At 42.9% G+C, this 19887-nt stretch overlaps 2 protein-coding genes across 5 annotated transcripts in view; both read left to right on the top strand.

The window, feature by feature from the left end:
• The window catches only part of rusc2 (RUN and SH3 domain containing 2), a 38014-nt gene extending 26873 nt beyond the window's left edge, over positions 1–11141 (top strand). For 3 of the 4 annotated variants that reach the window (XM_071483802.1, XM_071483803.1, XM_071483805.1), the window contains exons 4-13: positions 662–1351; positions 2846–3061; positions 3345–3518; positions 4568–4644; positions 5122–5296; positions 5486–5591; positions 5880–5926; positions 6037–7114; positions 7687–7851; positions 8424–11141. In XM_071483802.1, the coding sequence (XP_071339903.1) occupies positions 662–1351; positions 2846–3061; positions 3345–3518; positions 4568–4644; positions 5122–5296; positions 5486–5591; positions 5880–5926; positions 6037–7114; positions 7687–7851; positions 8424–8658 (2963 nt within the window). In that variant the 3' untranslated portion in view covers positions 8659–11141. The remainder of the gene's footprint in view (positions 1–661; positions 1352–2845; positions 3062–3344; positions 3519–4567; positions 4645–5121; positions 5297–5485; positions 5592–5879; positions 5927–6036; positions 7115–7686; positions 7852–8423) is intronic. The other variant, XM_071483806.1, reaches the window with a different exon arrangement.
• Positions 11142–13522: 2381 nt separating this feature from the next.
• fbp1a (fructose-1,6-bisphosphatase 1a) lies at positions 13523–19610 on the top strand. Its single transcript, XM_071483809.1, has 7 exons — positions 13523–13761; positions 14472–14634; positions 15764–15856; positions 16191–16331; positions 16439–16576; positions 16938–17057; positions 18874–19610. Exons 1-7 carry the CDS (start codon positions 13592–13594, stop codon positions 19063–19065), a joined length of 1017 nt encoding a protein of 338 aa, XP_071339910.1. The 5' UTR covers positions 13523–13591; the 3' UTR covers positions 19066–19610.
• Positions 19611–19887: the final 277 nt, after the last annotated feature.

Below are 19887 nucleotides of genomic sequence, written 5' to 3'. Positions count from 1 at the left end.
TGTGTGTCTTCCTCTGTGTTTCTACAAATGTGTGTGTGTGTCTTTGCATATGTGTGTTTGTTTGCACGTGGGCCTGTCAGAGCAGTGTCTCCAACATTTGCATGGTTGTCTGTGATAAGGGCTGTTGAGCTCTGTGACTCATGACTAGGCAGATTTCTGTTAGTCTGTATTTTCGATTTCAAGTCGAACCGTCATGTTTATGCTTGACGTTTATCTTCTTAATGATGTAATTGTTTATTCACTGGTTGTAGCTTCTGAAATGTGCACATTTGCTCTGCCTCATGTTATTGTACATTGGATTTCTCTGGTTTTCGTGCTGTTTTTTGGACAAAGAAACACATTTGAAGATGTCAACTAGGATTTTGGGGGAAATTTTGACAATATTTATACACTAAATGATTAAAACAATCAAACACTATCAAACTTTAATCAGTAGATGCATAAATATTGACAAATAATTATTAGTTACATCTCTAGGTTAAAGCCTGAAGTGAAACAATGCATTTTTAAAATCCTCCTCTACTGTTACAGACATTCAGTCCAGAAGGGTGAATGTCTGAAAACTTCACAAAAAGTAAAAAGTTATTTTATTTTCCCTCTTCCCTCCATGTTCCTCCTCCATCTTTTCTCCACCCCTGCCGTCCTCCTTGTGCTCATCCAGGTGGCCTCTCCAGCTCCTCAGACAGCCGGCCAGCAGTGGTCCGCTACAGCAGGGACCAGAGGCCCACCACTCTTCCCATCCAGCCCTTCACCTTCCAGCACCAGTTCGCCTCCAAACCCCCGCAGCCCAAGCCTCTGATTCCACTGCTCACAGGCTACGTCTCTGGGATGCAGGCCCGCTCCAGTTCCGGCTCTGGTTCTGGCTCTGGAGGTCCAGTTGGGGAGGATAGTGAAGAGGCAGCTGAAAATGTGCATAGGTACGAGGGGGCTCTGGCTGGGGCGGCCCCTCCTCCCGGATCAGTTCGTCCCTCACCTCTCGGGAGCTACTCCCCTGTTCGTCTCCAGGGGGTGCCCAGCTGTGGGACCTGCTCCACCTGCAGCCCCAGCCCTCAGCGGCCTCACAGCCTCTCCTGCCCACTTTCAGCAGGCCTCGCCCCCCTGCACACCCCACCGACAGTACAACAGGGAGGGGGTTCAGCACCGTTACCGCCAACCCCTCCACCTTCATCCCTGGGCACGAAGAGAGGGATGGTACCACAGATGCTGCCGACGGTGCAGGGACACTGTTTCCCCCGTGGATCTCTGCCCAGTTTACCAGCTCTCCACAGTGACACACAGAGCCCGCTGGGCTGTCTGGACTCTGGAAAACACGGGGAGGGAAACAAAGGCTCTGGAGCCAGGACACATAATGGTAGGTTCTAAAACGACTCGATGTGTCCTTGAACAATCTGTCTGCTCCCATGAAGAAATGCTGCTGCTGCTGCTGCTGCTGTTGGAGGAATTAAAGGTTGAAATCTTAAGAAAGCAAACTCCAGGCACTTGAATAAAATAGCAGCAACTCTAGTTAAGCTAAGATAAAACTGTTGTAGTCACATAGATCATAAGATCATTTTAAATACAACAACTTATATATTAAGGTTCAAATAGTGTTGAGGTTAGACATCTTATGGATCAGGGATCAAACAACAACACAAAAGTCTTGGTGTCTGATATTGGGCCTATTTTGGGCAAAAATCCTAAATCACAAACTTAAAATCATCAAAATTTCTGAGCCTTTGCAGCCTTTTGAAATGTTTGTTGTCAGGTTTTAGTGTTAAGTTAAAAATGAGATAAACAAACATTTAGTCACCAACTTGAAAAGGACACAAGGCGATGTTGCCATCTTGCACTGATGATGCCGGAGTCTCCTCAGTAGTGATCAGTGAGTGGAGGTGCGGTACCAAGGTCCCGCCCATATGCCCATCTGACCCAATTGCAAGTCAATCAGAGTTGTCAATCATGATGTCACATCAAGTAACTTATTAAAACAAACTTAACAGAACAAAAAACATCAGCGAGATAAAAACTACCTAAAATGACAGATGGATAAAATTTATTTTGGTGCACTTTGATTTTTTTACTTGGCCCAAGTCTCATCCACTAACATGGAGGGGGCGGGGCTTATAACCTACACCACAGCCATCTGTCCATAAGAGGGCAATCGAGATGTTTTGGTTTCACTTCAGGGGAGCTGTCATGTCGTCCATCTTTATATACAGTCACTGACTTTACTACTTTGTCTTTGAACTTTTTGACTGTGGTCATCTTTCCTGTTTTGTTCTTAATTATTTTACGTTTGATTTCTTGCAACTGTCAGTCACTTGATGATAGAATCATTCAACAGTTTTACATTAAAAGGAAAGAAAGTAGTTGCATAAGGATGGTTAATGAAAAACACCTGCTCAGAAATCACTCGTTGTGGTACATGATGGAAGAGAGCAACGCAGCAGCTGGTTTCTTCCCGGTCTGAAACATCTGAACTGATTCACCTTTCTGTCAGTTCACTGGTCAACACCAACCCAGCCCAGAGACTGAAACACTTAATCAGGTCTAGTGTTTTGATGAGAAAACAGATAGCTGCCTGGGGCTTGATCTTGCATTAAAGCACCAAAGCTCAGTTTTGTGTGGTGCAGTGTTGATCCACTCTTTAAAAGAAGTTCTTATTTTCTCTTTTTCTCTTTCTTCTTCCCCTTCATGCATGGACTTACATCTTCTCCCATCCTCTCCTCATCTTCTCCATGTGTCCTTCTTCCTCTTCTTTTCTCCCAAATATATTTTCTATCTATCTACTCAACAAACCGCCCTTTAACCCCAACCTGACCACCGACCCCTTTATCATAATCTTAACACCTCCCCTCCCCAACAGCACACCACCTCTCTCCTCAGGCCCTCAAATGGAGGGAGTACCGTCGACGAAATCCACTGGGGGTGGAGAGGGTCTCTGGTGGCCACTCTGGCGTAGGATCAGGGGTCCTGTCTGGTAACATAGAACCCCAAAGGGGCGGAGGAACACGACCTGCCAGACGCAACGTGTTTGATTTCCCGTCAGCGCCCTCTAGCCACGTGCTGGGACGACTCAATGGTGCTAATTGTTGTTTTGTCAGTGTTGGGACAAATGTAGAATTATGAAGATATTTGAAGAGTAGACTTTTTTTAAAGAGAAATTACTGGAAAAAAATCTCACTGCAGGGTTCCTTAGAGAACATACAGATTTATAAAAGTTCCTCAAAGTCTCACCTAGAGTTACATTCTTACGGACCCCTAAAGGCATCTCATGCTTTAAAGTGCTCCGTGTTTATATGTGTATCTAATTGTCTGTGTGTGTGTGTGCGTGTGTGTGTGTCTCTCTCTCTCTCTCTCTGCAGTGGGCCAATCAGCTAAGCTGCAGCAGAGCTACAATGATTTCCTGCCGGACTACTTCTCCCTGACCGAGAAGCCGCCGGAGGAGTTCTGCCTCTCCCCCGACGCCTCCTCCTCCTCCTCCTCCTCCTGCTCTTCCTCACAGTCTCAAATCTCTGTGGACATGACACAGAAGAGAGGTGAGGCAATCTGTTTGTGTATTGGCATGAAAGATGGTGACAGTGTGAAGTCTATATTTTTATATTTAACTATTATATTTAAAAAATGCAGCGGCCATTCAGACCGGTTGAAGATAGTTTCAATATCAAGACTTCTTCTTCTCCTTCCTCTCCTTCTTCTTCTTCCTCTTCCTCTCCTCCTTCTTCCTCATCTTCATCTTCTCCTTCATCTTCTCCTTCCTCTTCTTCTTCTTCTTCTTCTTCTTCTTGTTATTATTATTATTGTTGTTATTATTATTATTATTGATATAAACAACATGACATAACTGGCCTCTGTAGTGGCAGATAAAGAGATTTTACAACAACACTTTTGGAGGCTTTCAGCCACATCTCATGGCCTTCCTCAGCAGGAGGAGCTGCTCAGTGGTCACATACATGTAGAAGTATGAAATTTTGGTCACATGATAACAGGTTATAAAGAGATTGTTCCAATGCAACTGTGTACTAAGTTATAGTTGAAATGACTCACTCACTCAGCAGGTTGTGTAGCCTGTCTGGTGGTGTTTCTCTCTCTCTCTCTCTCTCTCTCTCTCTCTCTCTCTCTCTCTCTCTTCTCTGACTGTCTGACAGTTTGGTCGATCTGTCTGTCTCTGTTCCTGCTTCCATCTCTCTGTGTCTCTGTGTATTTGTATCAGACTTTCTAATGTGCAACCATGACACTGTCAATAGAGGAATACACTGGTCAAAAGCTCAAAGGATTTTTTAAAAACACTGCTGCGCTGCAGACAGGATCAAATTAAATCTTGCTATTTGGAGATTCACATTTCCACATGTCTTGTTTTCTGAGCAGACAAATCCATAGACAGCTTCCCCAGCTGTTCATTGCACAACTAGTTGCAAAATATCTGCTAAATTTGGATCCTAACGCCTCTCACCTCTTTCCAGAGGAGAGTAAAAAACAAAGTCATGAAATTAGCAGAACATTACAGAGAAAAAATGACACTTGCATCAAGAGGAATTCATTAACTCTAACTTGAAGCTAAAAGGTTTTCCCTTCTCGCTCCCAACAGCTCTAGTGAAAGCCGTGAACACCGCCGTGGATCTGATTGTGGCACATTTCGGCACCAGTCGAGACCCAGATGTAAAGGTAGGAGATGTTGGTGAATCTCGTTCACAGATACTGCAAGTGACTGACGTCGTGGCTCTTAGATCCTAAAGTTGGTTTGAGGTGTTGTACTTTATCTGTTATTTGATTCTAGTGCCAAAGAGCCAGGGAACAATCATAGATGCTTATTATGAGAAATTTCCCAGCTTTATTTCATTGACATTCATTTATAAACTGATTTCCTGGCACATAATGTGTTTATTTACACAGAGGCGATAAGACGGTTAATAGACTCGGCTCTAATCCAGAGAAACAGCCATTCACTGACTGCAAACCTGAGTAAACTGATAACATATTTACTCTCTGTGTCTTTATTATGCCTAAATACACACAGGGAAAAAAACAAACATAGAGCTTAAAGACGACAAATGTAGTTTTGGGAAGAAAAGACAGAATTTCTATATCTCTCCATAGCCATAATTTTTTTCATCCCCTAATGTTTCTCTGCAACCCTGCCAGGCTAAGCTGGGGAACAGTTGGGTGAGTCCCAATGTGGGTCACCTCATCCTGAAGTACCTGTGCCCGGCCCTGCATGAGGTGCTGCAGGACGGTCTGAAGGCCTACGTGCTTGACCTGATCATCGGACAGCGGCGTTGTCAGCCCTGGAGCCTCGTGGAGGCCTCCACACAGCTGGGTGAGGATAAAAACATAGAGGGGGTGCAGATTAATGTAGTATCCTTTATTATCATTATCCATTCCACTTTGTTGGCAGAACTCCTGGTCCCACCCTCTGTAGATCTAAATGAAGGAATTAAGTCAGAATTAGAACAACTAGTCTGTGGTGCTTTATGTGTAAAGTGTTTTGTGTGTTTGTGTCTGTCAGGCCCGTCCACACGTGTCCTCCACAGTCTGTACTCGAAGGTGAGCCAGTACTCGGAGCTCACCAGCCACAGCATGAGACTGAACGCCTTCATCTTCGGCCTGCTCAAGTGAGTCCTTTCTCTTTACACCTGTTGTCACCATCAATTACAGATAGCAGACTTTGATAACAGATTGTCTGGAGGCCTTTCCGTGCTAATTTCATGGGCTGTTTTTCATAGTGTGGTTAAAGGGCATCTTGTCAGCTTATTATGGTTTGAGTAGACGTCGTTCTACCAGATCAAACACAATTTGAATCTAAGTGAGTATAGAATGAAGGACAGACTCAGTTGTGAGAGTGATGACACTTGAAAACACATTGGTCCTGGTTTTAATGTTTGATTCACCTTCTTTTTCAGCCTGAAATCGTTGGAGTTCTGGTTCAGTCACCTTTACACACATGAAGGTAAGAGTCAAGTTGATAATTATTTTCATACACCCAGATAGTTATTTGTTGTCCATATGTGCATAAGGTCTTGAATCTTGAATCGCTCTGTTTTGTTTCACTTTCCTCAGATATTATAGGAGCACACTACAATCCGTGGGGTTTCCTTCCCCTATCGCAGGGGGCTTGCCAGCCTCTGTTTGAGGAGCTCCTCCTCCTGCTGCAGCCGCTTTCCCTCCTCCCCTTTGACCTGGACCTGCTCTTTGAACCTCACCTGCTCCAAAAGGGTCAGGAGCATATGCGTCGCAAGGAGCAGCTGTGCTCTGCAGGCCAGAGTGTCGACCAGTCGGCTCGCTCCACCTTCCAGCTCATGAGAGGGTGGAGCACCACTGTGAGCGACATGGTCAGAGACTCAAGCGCTGAGGCGAAAAAAGAGAGGGTGGGGCTGAGACGAGAGGGAACGTGGCCGAGGATGGAGGGAGTCAAGTCGAGAAGAGAGGGAGCAGGAATAAGATCAGGGATGAGGAAGGAGGGGGGGGCAGCTGAAAGCATGGCAGCTGGACCTGTTAGCAGACCAGCAACGATGGAAGTAGGGTTTGCCAATCTTTGGAAGGAGAAGGGGATGGGTGAGCAGAGAGTGAAAGGTGTAGGGCAAGAGAGCCAAGAAGAAGGTGAGGACGGACAAGAGAGGGACAGGAGGAAGAAAAAAGACAGGGACCTGGCTGATGAGGGGCGTCAGAGGCAAGACAGACAGGCTGGCTGGTGGTACCAGCTCATGCAGTCCTCCCAGGTCTACATTGACCAATCCGCAGAGGGGTCAAAGTTCGTGAAGACCGAGAAGAGGAAGAAGTCCTCAGAGAGACGACAGGGTCAACTACCGCCCACCAGAGAGGGAGTGGTGGAGGGGGCTGAGTCAAGCCAGGAGGGGGAGGGCTACAAAAGCAGGAAAAGCACCAGTAGCTCCAGCGAGGAGTCAGCTGGGTCCAGGGGAAAACCCTCATGGATGGGCAGTCCACCAGAGTCTGTGCTCAACCAGGAGAAAGAGACGAAACCTCTGGAGGTCGCAGGGACCGGGGTCCAAGCAGCAGCCCGGGAGGAGAGCCCCTCACACGGACAGAGTTTGCGTTGGGGCAGGCTCTTTGGATCTAGTCTTGGTTCTCCCTCCAGAGTGGAGGGAGCTGAACAGAAGGCAAAAGGTCAAAAGACCAGGTAAGTTAAAAATTATGACTGAAGATTCTTTAGTCCTTGAATCCTATGAAGAGACCAAAACCAATAATAATCAAACAAGTATAGTCTGTGCATCAAAAGGCAGATACAGTTTATTCTTCTGTGTTATAGAGCTCAAACACTTGAAAACGACCTTCACAGTTTATTTTGACTTGATCCCATCATGAGCACTGTCCTGGTGCAACGATTTCATTTAAACCCACGACTGATAATAGTCCCTAACAAATAAACCATTTAGTTATGTTTGCTAAAAAAAACTACAGTGCCCAGCTAGTTTAGGAAATTGTATACTTTATGTTTTAAAGACTAATATCTTCAGTAGGAACCAATGGGCTTGGACTACCCTGCAGGCAGGTTACTGGAGACACAGCAGAGAGTATTAAGACACAGACAAATACATTTTTGGTCTCTTGGTGGGATTTGTTGTCATTAAGGAAAATATAGAGTAATACTGGTCTTATCTTTAAAGCTTAGACAACATCACAACCTACCTATTCAAATAAACTTCTCCAATCAAGTTCACATATTTTCCCCCCTGTGTTTTCCTCTCTCAGACCCCCCTCAGGCTGGCTCGGTCTGGATAGGTCTGTTCTTGATCTTGTTGCTCAGACTATTGGAGCAGGCAGTGGGAAGAAGGCGGAGCCTCCAGCTGCTCTCAATCACACCCAGAAAACACCAACGCCAACCCAGCCAACTGAAGCCAAACAACAGGCTGCATGGTAGGCAAATGCTTGACACTGTCTCCTGTTCTGTCAGAAATCCTCGTAGGATTATTCTCTACATCAGTTCATCCAATTATTTTTATTCTATTTTAGTGAAAGCTGTGAGAGGTGTAAACAAAACTACTGTTCAGGAACCAGCTAATCACCTGTTCATGAAATAAATCACTATGATGTAAACAAATTTTAAAACGGCACAAAGCATAGCCGAGGTCAAAAGCAAATTACTATTCGAAAGTGTCCAATAGTTGTTTAAAATGAAAGAGGGTCAAAATGATTTGAGAGGAATATGTAAGTTTAAACAAGAAAGAGTCAGGACTAATGGAAAAAGTCTTGTTACAGGGGTGAAGGTATGCTCATTAAAATGTCCAGTCCAAAAACAAACAGAGTGTTTAATCTCACATGAGACGAAGAAATGCAGCAAATCTGCAGAATTGAGAAAAGACTTGATTTGATTGATTAATTAATCACTTATCAGAATAGTTTCAGATGCATTCACTGTCCACTGGCTGATCAGTTAATCAACTAATCATCTCAGCTCCACTCACTTATTTTTCTCTGTCATTCCTCAGTGAAGTACGAGCACTGTGCCACCACATAGCCACTGAGCCCGGTCAGCTGAGCTTCAACAAGGGCGACATCCTGCGGGTCCTGAGCAAGGCTGATCCGGACTGGCTGCTCTGCTCCCACGGCTCCACTCGGGGCTTAGTTCCCATCATCTACGTCACCCTCAACAGCATGGAGGACAGCCAGGATGTCGCCAGACTCGGGCACTGCCGAGTTGAAGCTGCCAACAAGTGGAAATAAAGGAAAGGATGAAGGTGTCGCACACCTACTGAAAACAAAAATCTTCTTTATTTGGCTGCTGGTGAAGTGGGATAATTGTACATTGAGGGAGCACTCCTGAAAAATAAACACTGTAGAAAAATATGAAGATTATGAAGACGATGTACAGACACATGCAAGGGAAGCATGCAGGCTTAAACACAGACTCACATCTGCTTCAAGGGTTCAACCAGACAAGTATGCATGCATACATCTGAAAACCAAAAGACCAGACAAGAAACAAACCCAAAGACTCTCAAACACACGCTTCTTTCTCTGCGTGAAGCGTTGCCACTAGCTTAACTACGCGACTGTCCCGTCTGTATGTCATCCACCTCTACTCTCAACAAAACAAGGACGGGCTGCACACAGAGGGCCATCTGCACCGTATGATATTCTGTATGCCGCACCTAGCCGCACTTCGCCGTACTGTCTATCCACCCAGCTGTGCCACACTTTGCTCAGTTGTACCTCCCAGGTTGGTTTGATGTCCTGTTGCTTAGTTAGTGCCGACTGATCTTTTGAACTCACGTAGAAGCCAATGACTCCTCACTCTTATGGTAAGATTTAAGGTAGTAGATGTAAAAGCAAAAAAAAAAAAAAGTTCCACCTCTGCTCCAACTGCAGAAGTGTGATTCAGCATATTATTATTATCATTATTATTATTATTATTATTATTGAGTTAGAAAACCACTCTGGAGTATGTTTAGATGGCAACCCAAGGGAAATGGATGCAAAAAGGCAAGTTTAAATCTTTCTCCATCCCCCTTCTGTGTTATTTGATCACTGCTCATCGAAGCCTGTTTCTGTGGAGAAGAAGGGCTGGATGGACTGATGAGCAAATGAACCGACAAATTGCCTTTTATTCTTCTTCTCTTGCTCACAGGTCCTGCCACAGCCGGGACGAAATCAGTGGCTGACTTTTGTTTAAGTGCATGTAACCGTGCAAAAAATGTCGTCTTTTTCCCGTTTCTCCTGTTTCCCAACGCACCCTGCACCTCGATCTCCCCTCCTTAATCTCTCATCGTGGCTTGTGAGGAGGACATGATTGAGTCCGAGCTGTACATGTACATTTGATCTATTGATCTATTTGATCTATTGGTTCATACTGTAAATGCATTTGACTTACACACGTGTTGAATTCTATTTATTTACTGACGTGTTGAATTAGAATCTGAACGGACGGCTGCAGAAAACAGAGGATGTCCAATGAAAGCAAAAACATACCTGTGGAGATGTCTTTTTGAATGTGTTGGGGGTTTGCCCCAGCCTGGAAATTCCTCAATTCTTCTTCAAAATTATTGCTAATTAATTTAATATTTTGCATTCAGAGCAGGGTCAGATAATTTTCCTATCTATGCCTTAAGTACTTGAGGAAAAGGAGAAAACCTCCCTGTCGGACACTACTAGTAATATGTCCTGACATTACAGTATATTTTCTATAAAGCTATGATGTGTCTAACTTGACATCTCCCCCAGATTAATGTCTACAGACAAGAATAGTGAAGAAATAGAGATCTATGGTGATATTTTTTGATGTTTAATGGGACACCCAGACACATTTTGTGATGGTGGCTTTATGGGCATTCCTGTGCTAGTCATGCTACCTGTCATGGTGTAAAATGTGGCCTTAGGTTCAAAATAAGTTGACAAAGAATTAAAATTACAGCTACATACAGTGTACCTGGATAGACGTTGAGTGTATACAGATGCCCAATCCAAATATTACACATTATAAGATGGTAAAAATCAATGTACATTTATTAAATAAATGATTGCTTGTGTAGTTTTTGAAAAACGTACATAGGATATAATTTTACCATTTTCTTTTTTGTTGCGTTGTTGTACAGTTTTTATTTTTATGTATGATTTTTAACATCGAATTTCACCAAAATGATTAATATTTTGTTCTCATTGAACTGTAAATATATTTAAATCCTTCAATGATTAATTTCTGCATAGATCTATATGTGTAAATGTTATTAATGCATTTTATGTTCATTACAGGAAGCAAGAATAAGCTTTAGTTTCAGTGCTAACAACCTGCTGATTATAATACAAGTTGCCCGTGGTAGTGGAAGCTATGATTTTCAGTCCTCCAGGCAGTTTTCATTGACATCCTGTTCAGAGTTCACATGGGACAGAAGGAAATAAACACATAGTAGTGATGAAACCAGAGAGACAAGGAGGCTCAGGGGAAGAGGCAAAGACAGAGTTGATTTTGATGAGCTGAAATGTGTAGGGGTGACATAAAAGAAAGACAGACGTCTTGTCTTCTGTCTTTCTCTCATGTGTTTTCTCTCTGCTTTGTCTCTCTCTCTCCCTGGCTGCCTCCTTCTGCCTGTAAATACCTTCAGCATCAGTGACACCGCTCTTCTCTCTGTGTCCAGGCTATATGATGTGTACGTATGACATTATCAAACTACTATGGATGTTAAATAACAAAGTGCTCATGTGATCACAAACCTCAATGGCTCCTGTGTCTTTTATTACCTGAGAAAACCACCTCTGGATTGTTTGTTAGTGTCGAGTTGACTTATCTGCTCCCGCGTGCCTCACTGAGACCTTTATTTTCTTTATAAACAAAATACCAGACAGTAGTTCTCCTGAACAGCAGCTGTGCAGGAGGCTCAAGCTTGAATTTACCCAAAACCAATGGACATGCTTAGATGCTGCAACATGACTGAGAGAGAAGTTGTTATTTAGGCAAAAAAATGAAGATTGTAAGCATCTAGGTGGAGTGCAGAGAAAAAGTCCGATAATTTTCTGTGGAAGACTTAAGATTTTTTTTTTTTTCTTTGGGAAAAACTACAAATCTGCAAATGTTAACATCTACAGGGACTCAGTGTTTCACCCTCATAAGATAAAGGTTGTGTGAAGTAAAATACTTGAAAGAAAGACGCAGCAAAAATCTGCAGAAAGTTGAGTATCTGCATTTTTACCTCGGGGCCAGTAACAACAAATAAAAGAAAGCAGGATTAATATAACTGGTGTTATTATAAACTGCTTACAGAATGTGAACTGGTGAGAAGGATGAACTTCAGCCAGCAGGTGGTGCTAATGTATATTTTCTTTCTTCTCTATATGTTGTCAAACTATAATGTCTGACAGTCTGTGTCCCTGAATTGACTTAAAAGGTGTTTTCACTGCTTCATTTTGACTTAAAATGAGACTTAACATCGACACCAGGGTGAGTAATGGTAACAGTACACCACATAAATAAATAATGTCCTACTTAATCATAGTTATTTTCCTACAGACCTGACCTGAGAACGTTGTTTCGGTTCTAATGATGATGCTAAACTTTCCAAAGATACAAAGCAGTCTTGCTGAGTTTTGAATAAGTTTGTATCAAATGATGCACAAACATGTAAAATATCTATATTTGGTGCCAGATACATAGAATATTGCAAATATGATGCATAATATAGTCTGAACAGTTGGTCTGAATAACTTAAAATACACTTTATGGGAAAATTAGGTTCAAGAGGCATCATTTGTCTGTCGACAAAAAATTCTTTAAAATATCCACTTTTAATGACCTTCAAAACTGTTTAAAGCATGATAGAAGTGTTGTATTTGCTCAAGATGCAGAACTTCAGTCCTTCAACAAACACTACAGTATAAGGCCGACCCAAGTTTGGTTAAGACTTTGTCCTTAACGTCAGGTCCCTGGAGAAAGGTTTATCCCAGTTTGATAGGGAAGAATTTGACTGGCCTGCACAGAATCCTGACCTCAACCCTATCCAACACCTTTGGGATGAACTGGAACACTGACAGAGAGTCCGACCTGATCGCCCAACGTCAGCGTTGAACCTCACTAACAAAGCTCTTGTGGCTGAATGGGAGCAAATCTTTGCAGCCTGGCTCCAAAATCTGGGGTAAAGCCTGAAACCAGAAGCAGATTAACGCCCATGGTTTGTTGTTCAGCTATCACATCTACTCACTGAGCACTTTATTAGGATGCACATCTGCTTTTTGATGCAACTATCAGCCAATCAAATTCAGAATGAGGTATAAATGTCATGCTGACTCTGACCATGGCATGATTGTTGGTGTCAGAGAGGCAGAGTTTTCACTCTGAATGGAGCCGAAAACAAACCAGTGAGCAGCAGTTCTGTGGGAGGTAACATCTTGTTGATGAGAGAGGTCAAAGGTCAATGGCCAGACTGGTCGGGGGTGACAGGAATGTTACAGTAACTCAGATAACCACTCGTTACAACTGTGGTGAGCAGAATCGCATCTCAGATTAAACACGTCCAACCTTGAGGTAGAAGAACAGTCTGAACAGATGAATCTGGATTTCTGCAGAGTCGGGTCATAGCAGCATGAATCCATGAACCCAACCTGCCTTGTGTCAGCAGTCCAGGTGGTGGTGGTGGTGGTGGTGGTGTAAATGTTTTCTTTGCACACCTTCTTAATACCAATCAATCATGGTTTGAATGCATTGTTTCTGGCCATGTTCACCCCTTTACATCCACAGTTTACCACCTCCTAATGGCAACTAATGTCACTATGTGGCTCTGAACTTCAGTGGCCTCCACCAGATCTGACTCCAGCTGAACCCCCCCCCCCTCAGGAGAGCAGGAAAATGATGAAACTGTTTTCAAACCTGCTGAAAAAAAAGAGCACGACCCGTCTTGCACAATGCCCCTGCAGCTGAAGGTACACACGGCGTCTATTGTTCCGCTCACATCCATCTATTGGTGACATTATCATTTCATCACGGCCCAGTTGAGTTTGCACAAAGCGGGTAGTGTTTCCATCGGGGGGGGGGGGCCAGGGGGGGCCACACCTCTCCGGCGGCTCTGGATTGGTCCCCGCATCTTCACTCCCTCCGCCGAGTTCCGCGTCGCAGCGCATTTAAGTCCCGCAGCGCCTCCTCCGCCCCGCACCGTCAGGCTGCACCGCCACCATGTCCGACAGAGGAACCTTCGACACCAACGTGGTCACCGTGACCCGCTTCGTCATGGAGGAGGGCAGGAGGGCGAAAGGCACCGGGGAGATGACGACGCTGCTGAACTCGCTGTGCACGGCGGTGAAGGCCATCTCCAGCGCCGTGCGTAAAGCCGGGATCGCGCACCTGTGAGTAACCGCAGTGGGGGAGGCAGCGCGGATGTTTTGGTGCTTGGTGGAGTTTCAGCCTCATCCATCCACGCTGGCACAGACCGAGCAGGAGATTCAGGTTCTCTGCGCCAATCAGGAAGCGCATACCTGAGGCAGACACGCCCACTTTACCACGCCACGCATGTCATGTGCAGGCTGGAGTCTCCATGTGCTGAGGAAAACAACACATTTCTGACCCCTTTCTCTTTTTACTGATGAGAGAAGGTTTACTAATCAATCACTGTATTGATTCCAGAAGCAGATCTCCTCCCTAAATATTTACATTAATGTTGTTGTGACATTTTACAACTTTGTGTTTGTGTTGTTTTATTATTTTTATGTGACATGAGCAGAAATCTCTCTTTGCAACTTTTGTCGCTGATGCAATTCTTTACTCAATCACTACACAACCTCTGCTGTTGAGAAATGCAGAGTCATGCACCAACTGCGTTTGTTGTTTTTTCTTTTTTTTTATCATTTAGATCAAACTCCGCTCAGTTAAAAATGACAGAGCTGTTTTAACTTTTTGTAATATTCTTCAAAAGTTTGACTTCAGCGGAGCTGCTGATCTGTTAGTTCACACATGTACACTGGTGAGCTGGTTCTGAGGGGACGTTTTATCAGTGAAATTTCCTCTGGGCCAGTTTCCTCTGTCACTTCCACTGTTTTCATCTGTTGTGTCTCATCAGTTACGGCATCGCTGGCAGCACCAACGTCACAGGTGACCAGGTGAAGAAGCTGGATATTCTGTCCAATGATCTGGTCATCAACATGCTCAAGTCGTCTTTTACCTCCTGCGTGCTGGTGTCCGAAGAGAACGAAAAAGTCATCATCGTCGAGCCAGAAACAAGGGTCAGTGTGTCTCTGCTCCTCATGGGTGTGTGTGATGGACAGATACAGTTTAAATTCTCTCAGGACCCCACTGATCTCAGAAAACCTGCTTTTATTCATTCAGGATTCCTCATTCCCGGAGTGAGTCCTTACTAAAAAAACAGGATAAGCCACATTTCTCCTGGTGGCTCTAAACTGTCAGGATCCGGTTTAGCTGGCTGAGGTGCATGTGGCTTGAATCTGATCAGACACAACCTTTGCCCTAAGCCGTTCTCTCTTTCTCCTGACTTCCCCGTGTCCATACTGTGCTGGTGTAATTGTGTAGACCACAGCCACAAAAGTCCATTCACTAAAAGCCCCTTTTTTAGACCTGTATTTAATTACATGAATGGGCCCCTAAGCTGTTACAATGTCCCTTGTGTTGGACCCAGGAACATTTCCATAACGCTCAGGTCTGGATTGGATGCTGACACATTCATGGATTATACAGCAGCACAAGGTCATTAAATGGTGTATTTCACCTGTGCTGGGCTGATAAGATCCCATTGGAGAGTGACTGTAGATGTCTATGTCATCATCAGGTCTCCGTTTTTGCCTGTTTTAGACTGTTTTCAAACTAAAATGGGTCCAGCAGCGTTTCCAATAGTGTTTTAAAGGCTCGAAAACTTCAGAGTAGTTTGGACGCCAGGAGTAAACGTAGAAAATCCCTGCAGCATAGGAGATGCATTTTAAAACTTAAACATTGTAGTGTGGATGTAGCCTAAAAGTATGGTTTAATTATCATTTTTCAATTCAAGAAGAACATAAAATCACTTTTAATAAACCACAAAAAGACTATTTTACATTGATTCTCAGATCTCTTAAGATCAGTCTCCAAATTTTTAGTTTTTCTTTGATTCAGGGTAAAATAAGAGAAAAACATTGTAAAATCATAATCAACAGACTGCCGGCCTCGTTTAAACTTTAATTTTCATTCATTTCCATCAGTGTTGGAATGAATAGTTCTATTAAAAAAGATGTGTCACGTGTCTCTGTCAGAAAGGTAACACTAAATACGTTGCTGTAACATCACTCGTACATAATTGTCTCTGGTCACCTCTGTGAAAAGCAGAATACATGAATAATAGCTTCTATCACTATTCTCTTCCAGGGCAAGTACATTGTGTGCTTCGATCCTCTGGACGGCTCCTCCAACATCGACTGCCTCGTCTCCATCGGTACCATCTTCGCCATCTACAGAAAGGTACTAATCCAGTTTTCTCATCCTTCCCAAGATGAACTTTCCTGTTTCCTAAGGTCAAAGGTCAGAGATGATTTAGCCTCAACAAACTCTAAGTCTCTATTATTTTTACCAGCCTGAGGAGATTTTAAAGGTCAGGACAGATCACTTTAGACTGTGGTTGTCTGTATGTTTGTTGATATAATCCATTTTTTTAGCTGATTTCATACCAAAACTTTTATTGTGTGTGTGTTTTTTTGTTGAGGGATCTCTTGTAACTTTCCTCAACATACACCTGCACTGAGAAACAGTGAAGCTATGAATCTGCACTGAAAGCAAACTGTACTGTTTCTGTCAGACCACAGATGATGAGCCGAGTGAGAAGGACGCTCTGCAGCCTGGCAGAAAACTCGTGGCAGCAGGCTACGCCCTCTACGGTAGTGCCACCATGCTTGTGCTCTCCACCGGGAAGGGAGTCAACTGCTTCATGCTTGACCCGGTCAGTTCCCTCTAAGGATCCAAAGTGTCACCGAGGACGCAAAACCAATACCTTTCGTATTCTAACGTGAGGTTCTGGATAATATTTCCTGCTTTTCTGCTCATCAGGCTCTTGGCGAATTTATCCTGGTTGATCGAGACGTGAAGATCAAGAAACGAGGCAAGATTTACAGCTTGAATGAAGGATATGCAAAACACTTTGACCCCGCTGTCACAGAGTACCTGCAGAAGAAGAAATTCCCCCAGGTAATGCTAACATCGGGACGCGTGGGGAGAGCTTGAAGCATGATAATTACTAAGTGCGCTGCTGTACTAGAACAGTTGAGGTTCAGAGCTTTGGCTAAGAGCTCCTTGGTGGTGGATGATGAAGAAGTAAAAGGGTGATGATTAACTTTCATATCCAGATTGTCCTTCCTGCTCTAAGGCCTCAAACCAGCAGGGATGCTGCCTTAATGCACATACACTGAAATGTCAAAAGTTTGATTTAGTTTTATCTGCAGTCTTGCATAAGATGCTTTCTTCTATTTTATATTTCTATTTTCAAATGTGGCTCTTGACCAGTGCAGATTTAAGTAACTTGCTAATTCAACATTATACACATTTGCAGGACGGCAGTGAGCCGTATGGCGCCCGTTACATCGGCTCCATGGTGGCAGACGTTCACCGAACGCTGATGTATGGAGGCATCTTTTTATACCCGGGAAATGTGAAGAGCCCCGAGGGAAAGGTAAGGTCCCCACCCCTGCTCTCCCGCCAACTCGCATATCAAACCACTGAGAGGTGAAAATTTGAAAGAGCTAATAAAAGTTCCATCTTCAAACAAAGCAAAGGACACAACATTAGTCAATACAGCAAAGACATAAACTTCCTCCTTTGTCCAAGTTAAAGTAAAATCCTGTAGTTTGTGTGAAAGAGATTAAAGGATCAGGATGGTGATGCTCCACATCTGTTGTTGCCAGTAAACCTCATGAAAAGACCAAAGCTAATAATGCATTACTCCAGCTATCAAGACTTTCTCAAGCCTCTTAGTAAAGGAACATTTTACCCAGTGCCACAGTTTTCAGTAGTTTCTGGAAACAGTGGGGCTCTTTGGGACAGAGGAATCAGGTGTTGACGATACTTTAACGTGATCTATTCATTGTTGGCTTTGATCTTTTCATTTCATTATTTCTTATCCTTAAATAACACCATCAAAGGTCTTTTCCATGTTGTTTTGTTTTTAATTTGGACAAGCATTTATTTCACAATCAACATTTTACATCAGCATTACTGCAAATAGATTCACAGTGTGCACTTATAAAATAAACAAGTACGTTTGATAACTCATTTTATAGCCGGGCTCTCCAGCAGTTTTCTCTAATAACAGATTTAATTATTAACAAAAGAGCATGAGACACTTTTACCTACTACAAAGGTGGAAAGACAAAAGAGAAAAGGGGAAAAAAACAGAGAGTAAACTATTAGATGCAAAAATGATTCTCCCTTATTTATTCTATCAAATAAGTTACAGTGTGACCTTACAGGTTTAATACACTGTGTCCACTTGATCCAAATCCTGATAAAATCTCTCTCTGTGGACTTGACAACCTTTCCACTATATTTGTATTTCTCGTTCTATTTCTATCCATTCATTTAAGGTGGGTGTCTCAGTTTTTATTGCTGCCAGATGTGTCTTTAAGCAGAAGTCATAATCCTTCATATATGTTAAGCTTTGGAGAAGCAGTAAGAATTTTTTTTTCTCTGATATTGATACTGAGCCATTTTCAGGGGAAATTTCAATCATAAAAAATTGCTCTTTGTTGTCTTGTCTCACTTGTAGCATGAGACCATAATGAAGACAGTGTCACAATGTTGTTTCTTCACCTGCCACATCCTTCCAGTGTTTGCAAGACTGAGCCAAACATGAGATTGACACACTGAGGACATAAAACGTTGTCTTGAAATGACTTTGAGAAGAGTCAAAGAGGATGTTAATGTGTCGTCTTTCTTTTATTTTTAATGTCAAAATGCTGAGAGATTTAGTCAATCAAATCAAGAGAGTAAAAAGAGAACTGCAGTGTCTCTTCTCTTTATAAACGAAAGATACAGTATTTTATTTTTATAGGAGTCTTGCAGCAAATGCGAACAAGAAGGAAACATTTAAGGCAGCCTGTGAGCAAAATTAAAAAACAATGTGATATTGAGGGTTTTTTTTTTTTTTTGTTACAGCTGTAAAAGTTACAAATAATTAAACACAGAGTAGAAAATATTAGGATTAAAAAGAAGCTGTTTCTTGATGGAATTTGGGAAAGTTTCCTGTTGAATATTTATGAGCAGGCTGTAGATTGTGTTTACTGAACCTGTCCTTTAACTGTTGGTACAGTTAATACTCTAGAGTTTGCTGATGACCTCTGACAGCAGCAGGCAGATGGAAGTATTATAGTGTATGAAAGTGCTAAACCCTTCGGAGCCTTGCAAACTAGTGATAACAGGTCAAATCAGAACGATCCTTTCAGAGAGTTTGACACTCGGACTCGAAACTAAACTGCTCCTCCTGTTCAAAGCTGCGGCTGCTGTACGAAGGCAACCCCATGGCCTTCATCATGGAGCAGGCGGGGGGCATGGCCTCCACCGGCCTGGAGAACATCCTGGACATCCAGCCTGAGAGCATCCACCAGCGAGCTCCCGTGGCTCTGGGCTCCCCTGAGGACGTGTTGGAGTACGTCGCCATCTGCCAGAAACATGCCAAGAAGTGAGACCACACCGAGTCACTCTCATAACCACCACTGGCTGACCAAAAAGAAAACCTTGTATCTCCAAACTGTCCGCCCTCTCCGGTACTGAGAAAGTTGGCCTTTTATTCAGCTGTAAATGTAATTTTGGATGATGTGTTCAGGAGTTTGAAAAGGCCAAAAAACGTCAGGGCATTTTCTCTGTGTAACCAACTATATTTAGAGTTACAAGGTTTTCATGCAATACAAGCAATCTTCATGTTCTGTTTATAGAAACATGAAAACTGTGGTTCATAAGTTCAAGTACACATAAATGCACACATTCCACAAAAACTACCAAAGAGCAAAAATGTGCCAAAAAATAAAGACAAATGCACTTCAAAAATAAAAAAAAAAACCAAGAGAGAATTTCTCCTCAGTTTACCTCCAGCTGTGCCTTAATTAGAATAAACAGACGTGTGAAGGACCAAATACAACCTCTATGCAAACAACCTGATGCCTTTATTATGTGAACGACTACTGTTTGAAATGAAGCCTCAATAAATCCAAGTGAGTCTAACAAGACAAAATCAGTGTTTTCATCTTTTGAAAGTGTCACGATCTCAAAACTCACCTTTTCACTAATATGTAGCTCAAGTTTTCATTGTGTATTTGCTGTTTTGACAAGCCTGGAAACACCATCTCAGTATTTGCAGAAAGTATTTCAAGAAACACAAAGGCTGTTATGTACATTATACATGATTTAAACTGACAGAATCTGCAAATACTTGAAAAATAATTAGATGGAAAACTTAATTTCCTTTTAAAATGAATTAACTTTTACTTTGAAAAATGAAAAACTTTGTA

Source organism: Trachinotus anak, unplaced genomic scaffold (assembly GCF_046630095.1).
Source record: "Trachinotus anak isolate AG129_WGS33_773 ecotype Australia unplaced genomic scaffold, CSIRO_AGI_Tana_v1 ptg000008l, whole genome shotgun sequence".
Lineage (NCBI taxonomy): Eukaryota > Metazoa > Chordata > Actinopteri > Carangiformes > Carangidae > Trachinotus > Trachinotus anak.
This window is presented reverse-complemented; position numbering and strand designations above follow the sequence as displayed.

Coding starts and splice junctions, on each gene's coding strand:
- fbp1a (XM_071483809.1), top strand. CDS start 13,592: ATGTCCGACAGAGGAACCTTCGACACCAACGTGGTCACCGTGACCCGC. Junction 14,635..15,763: donor TCGTCGAGCCAGAAACAAGG/GTCAGTGTGTCT, acceptor ATTCTCTTCCAG/GGCAAGTACATTGTGTGCTT. Junction 17,058..18,873: donor TGAAGAGCCCCGAGGGAAAG/GTAAGGTCCCCA, acceptor TCCTGTTCAAAG/CTGCGGCTGCTGTACGAAGG.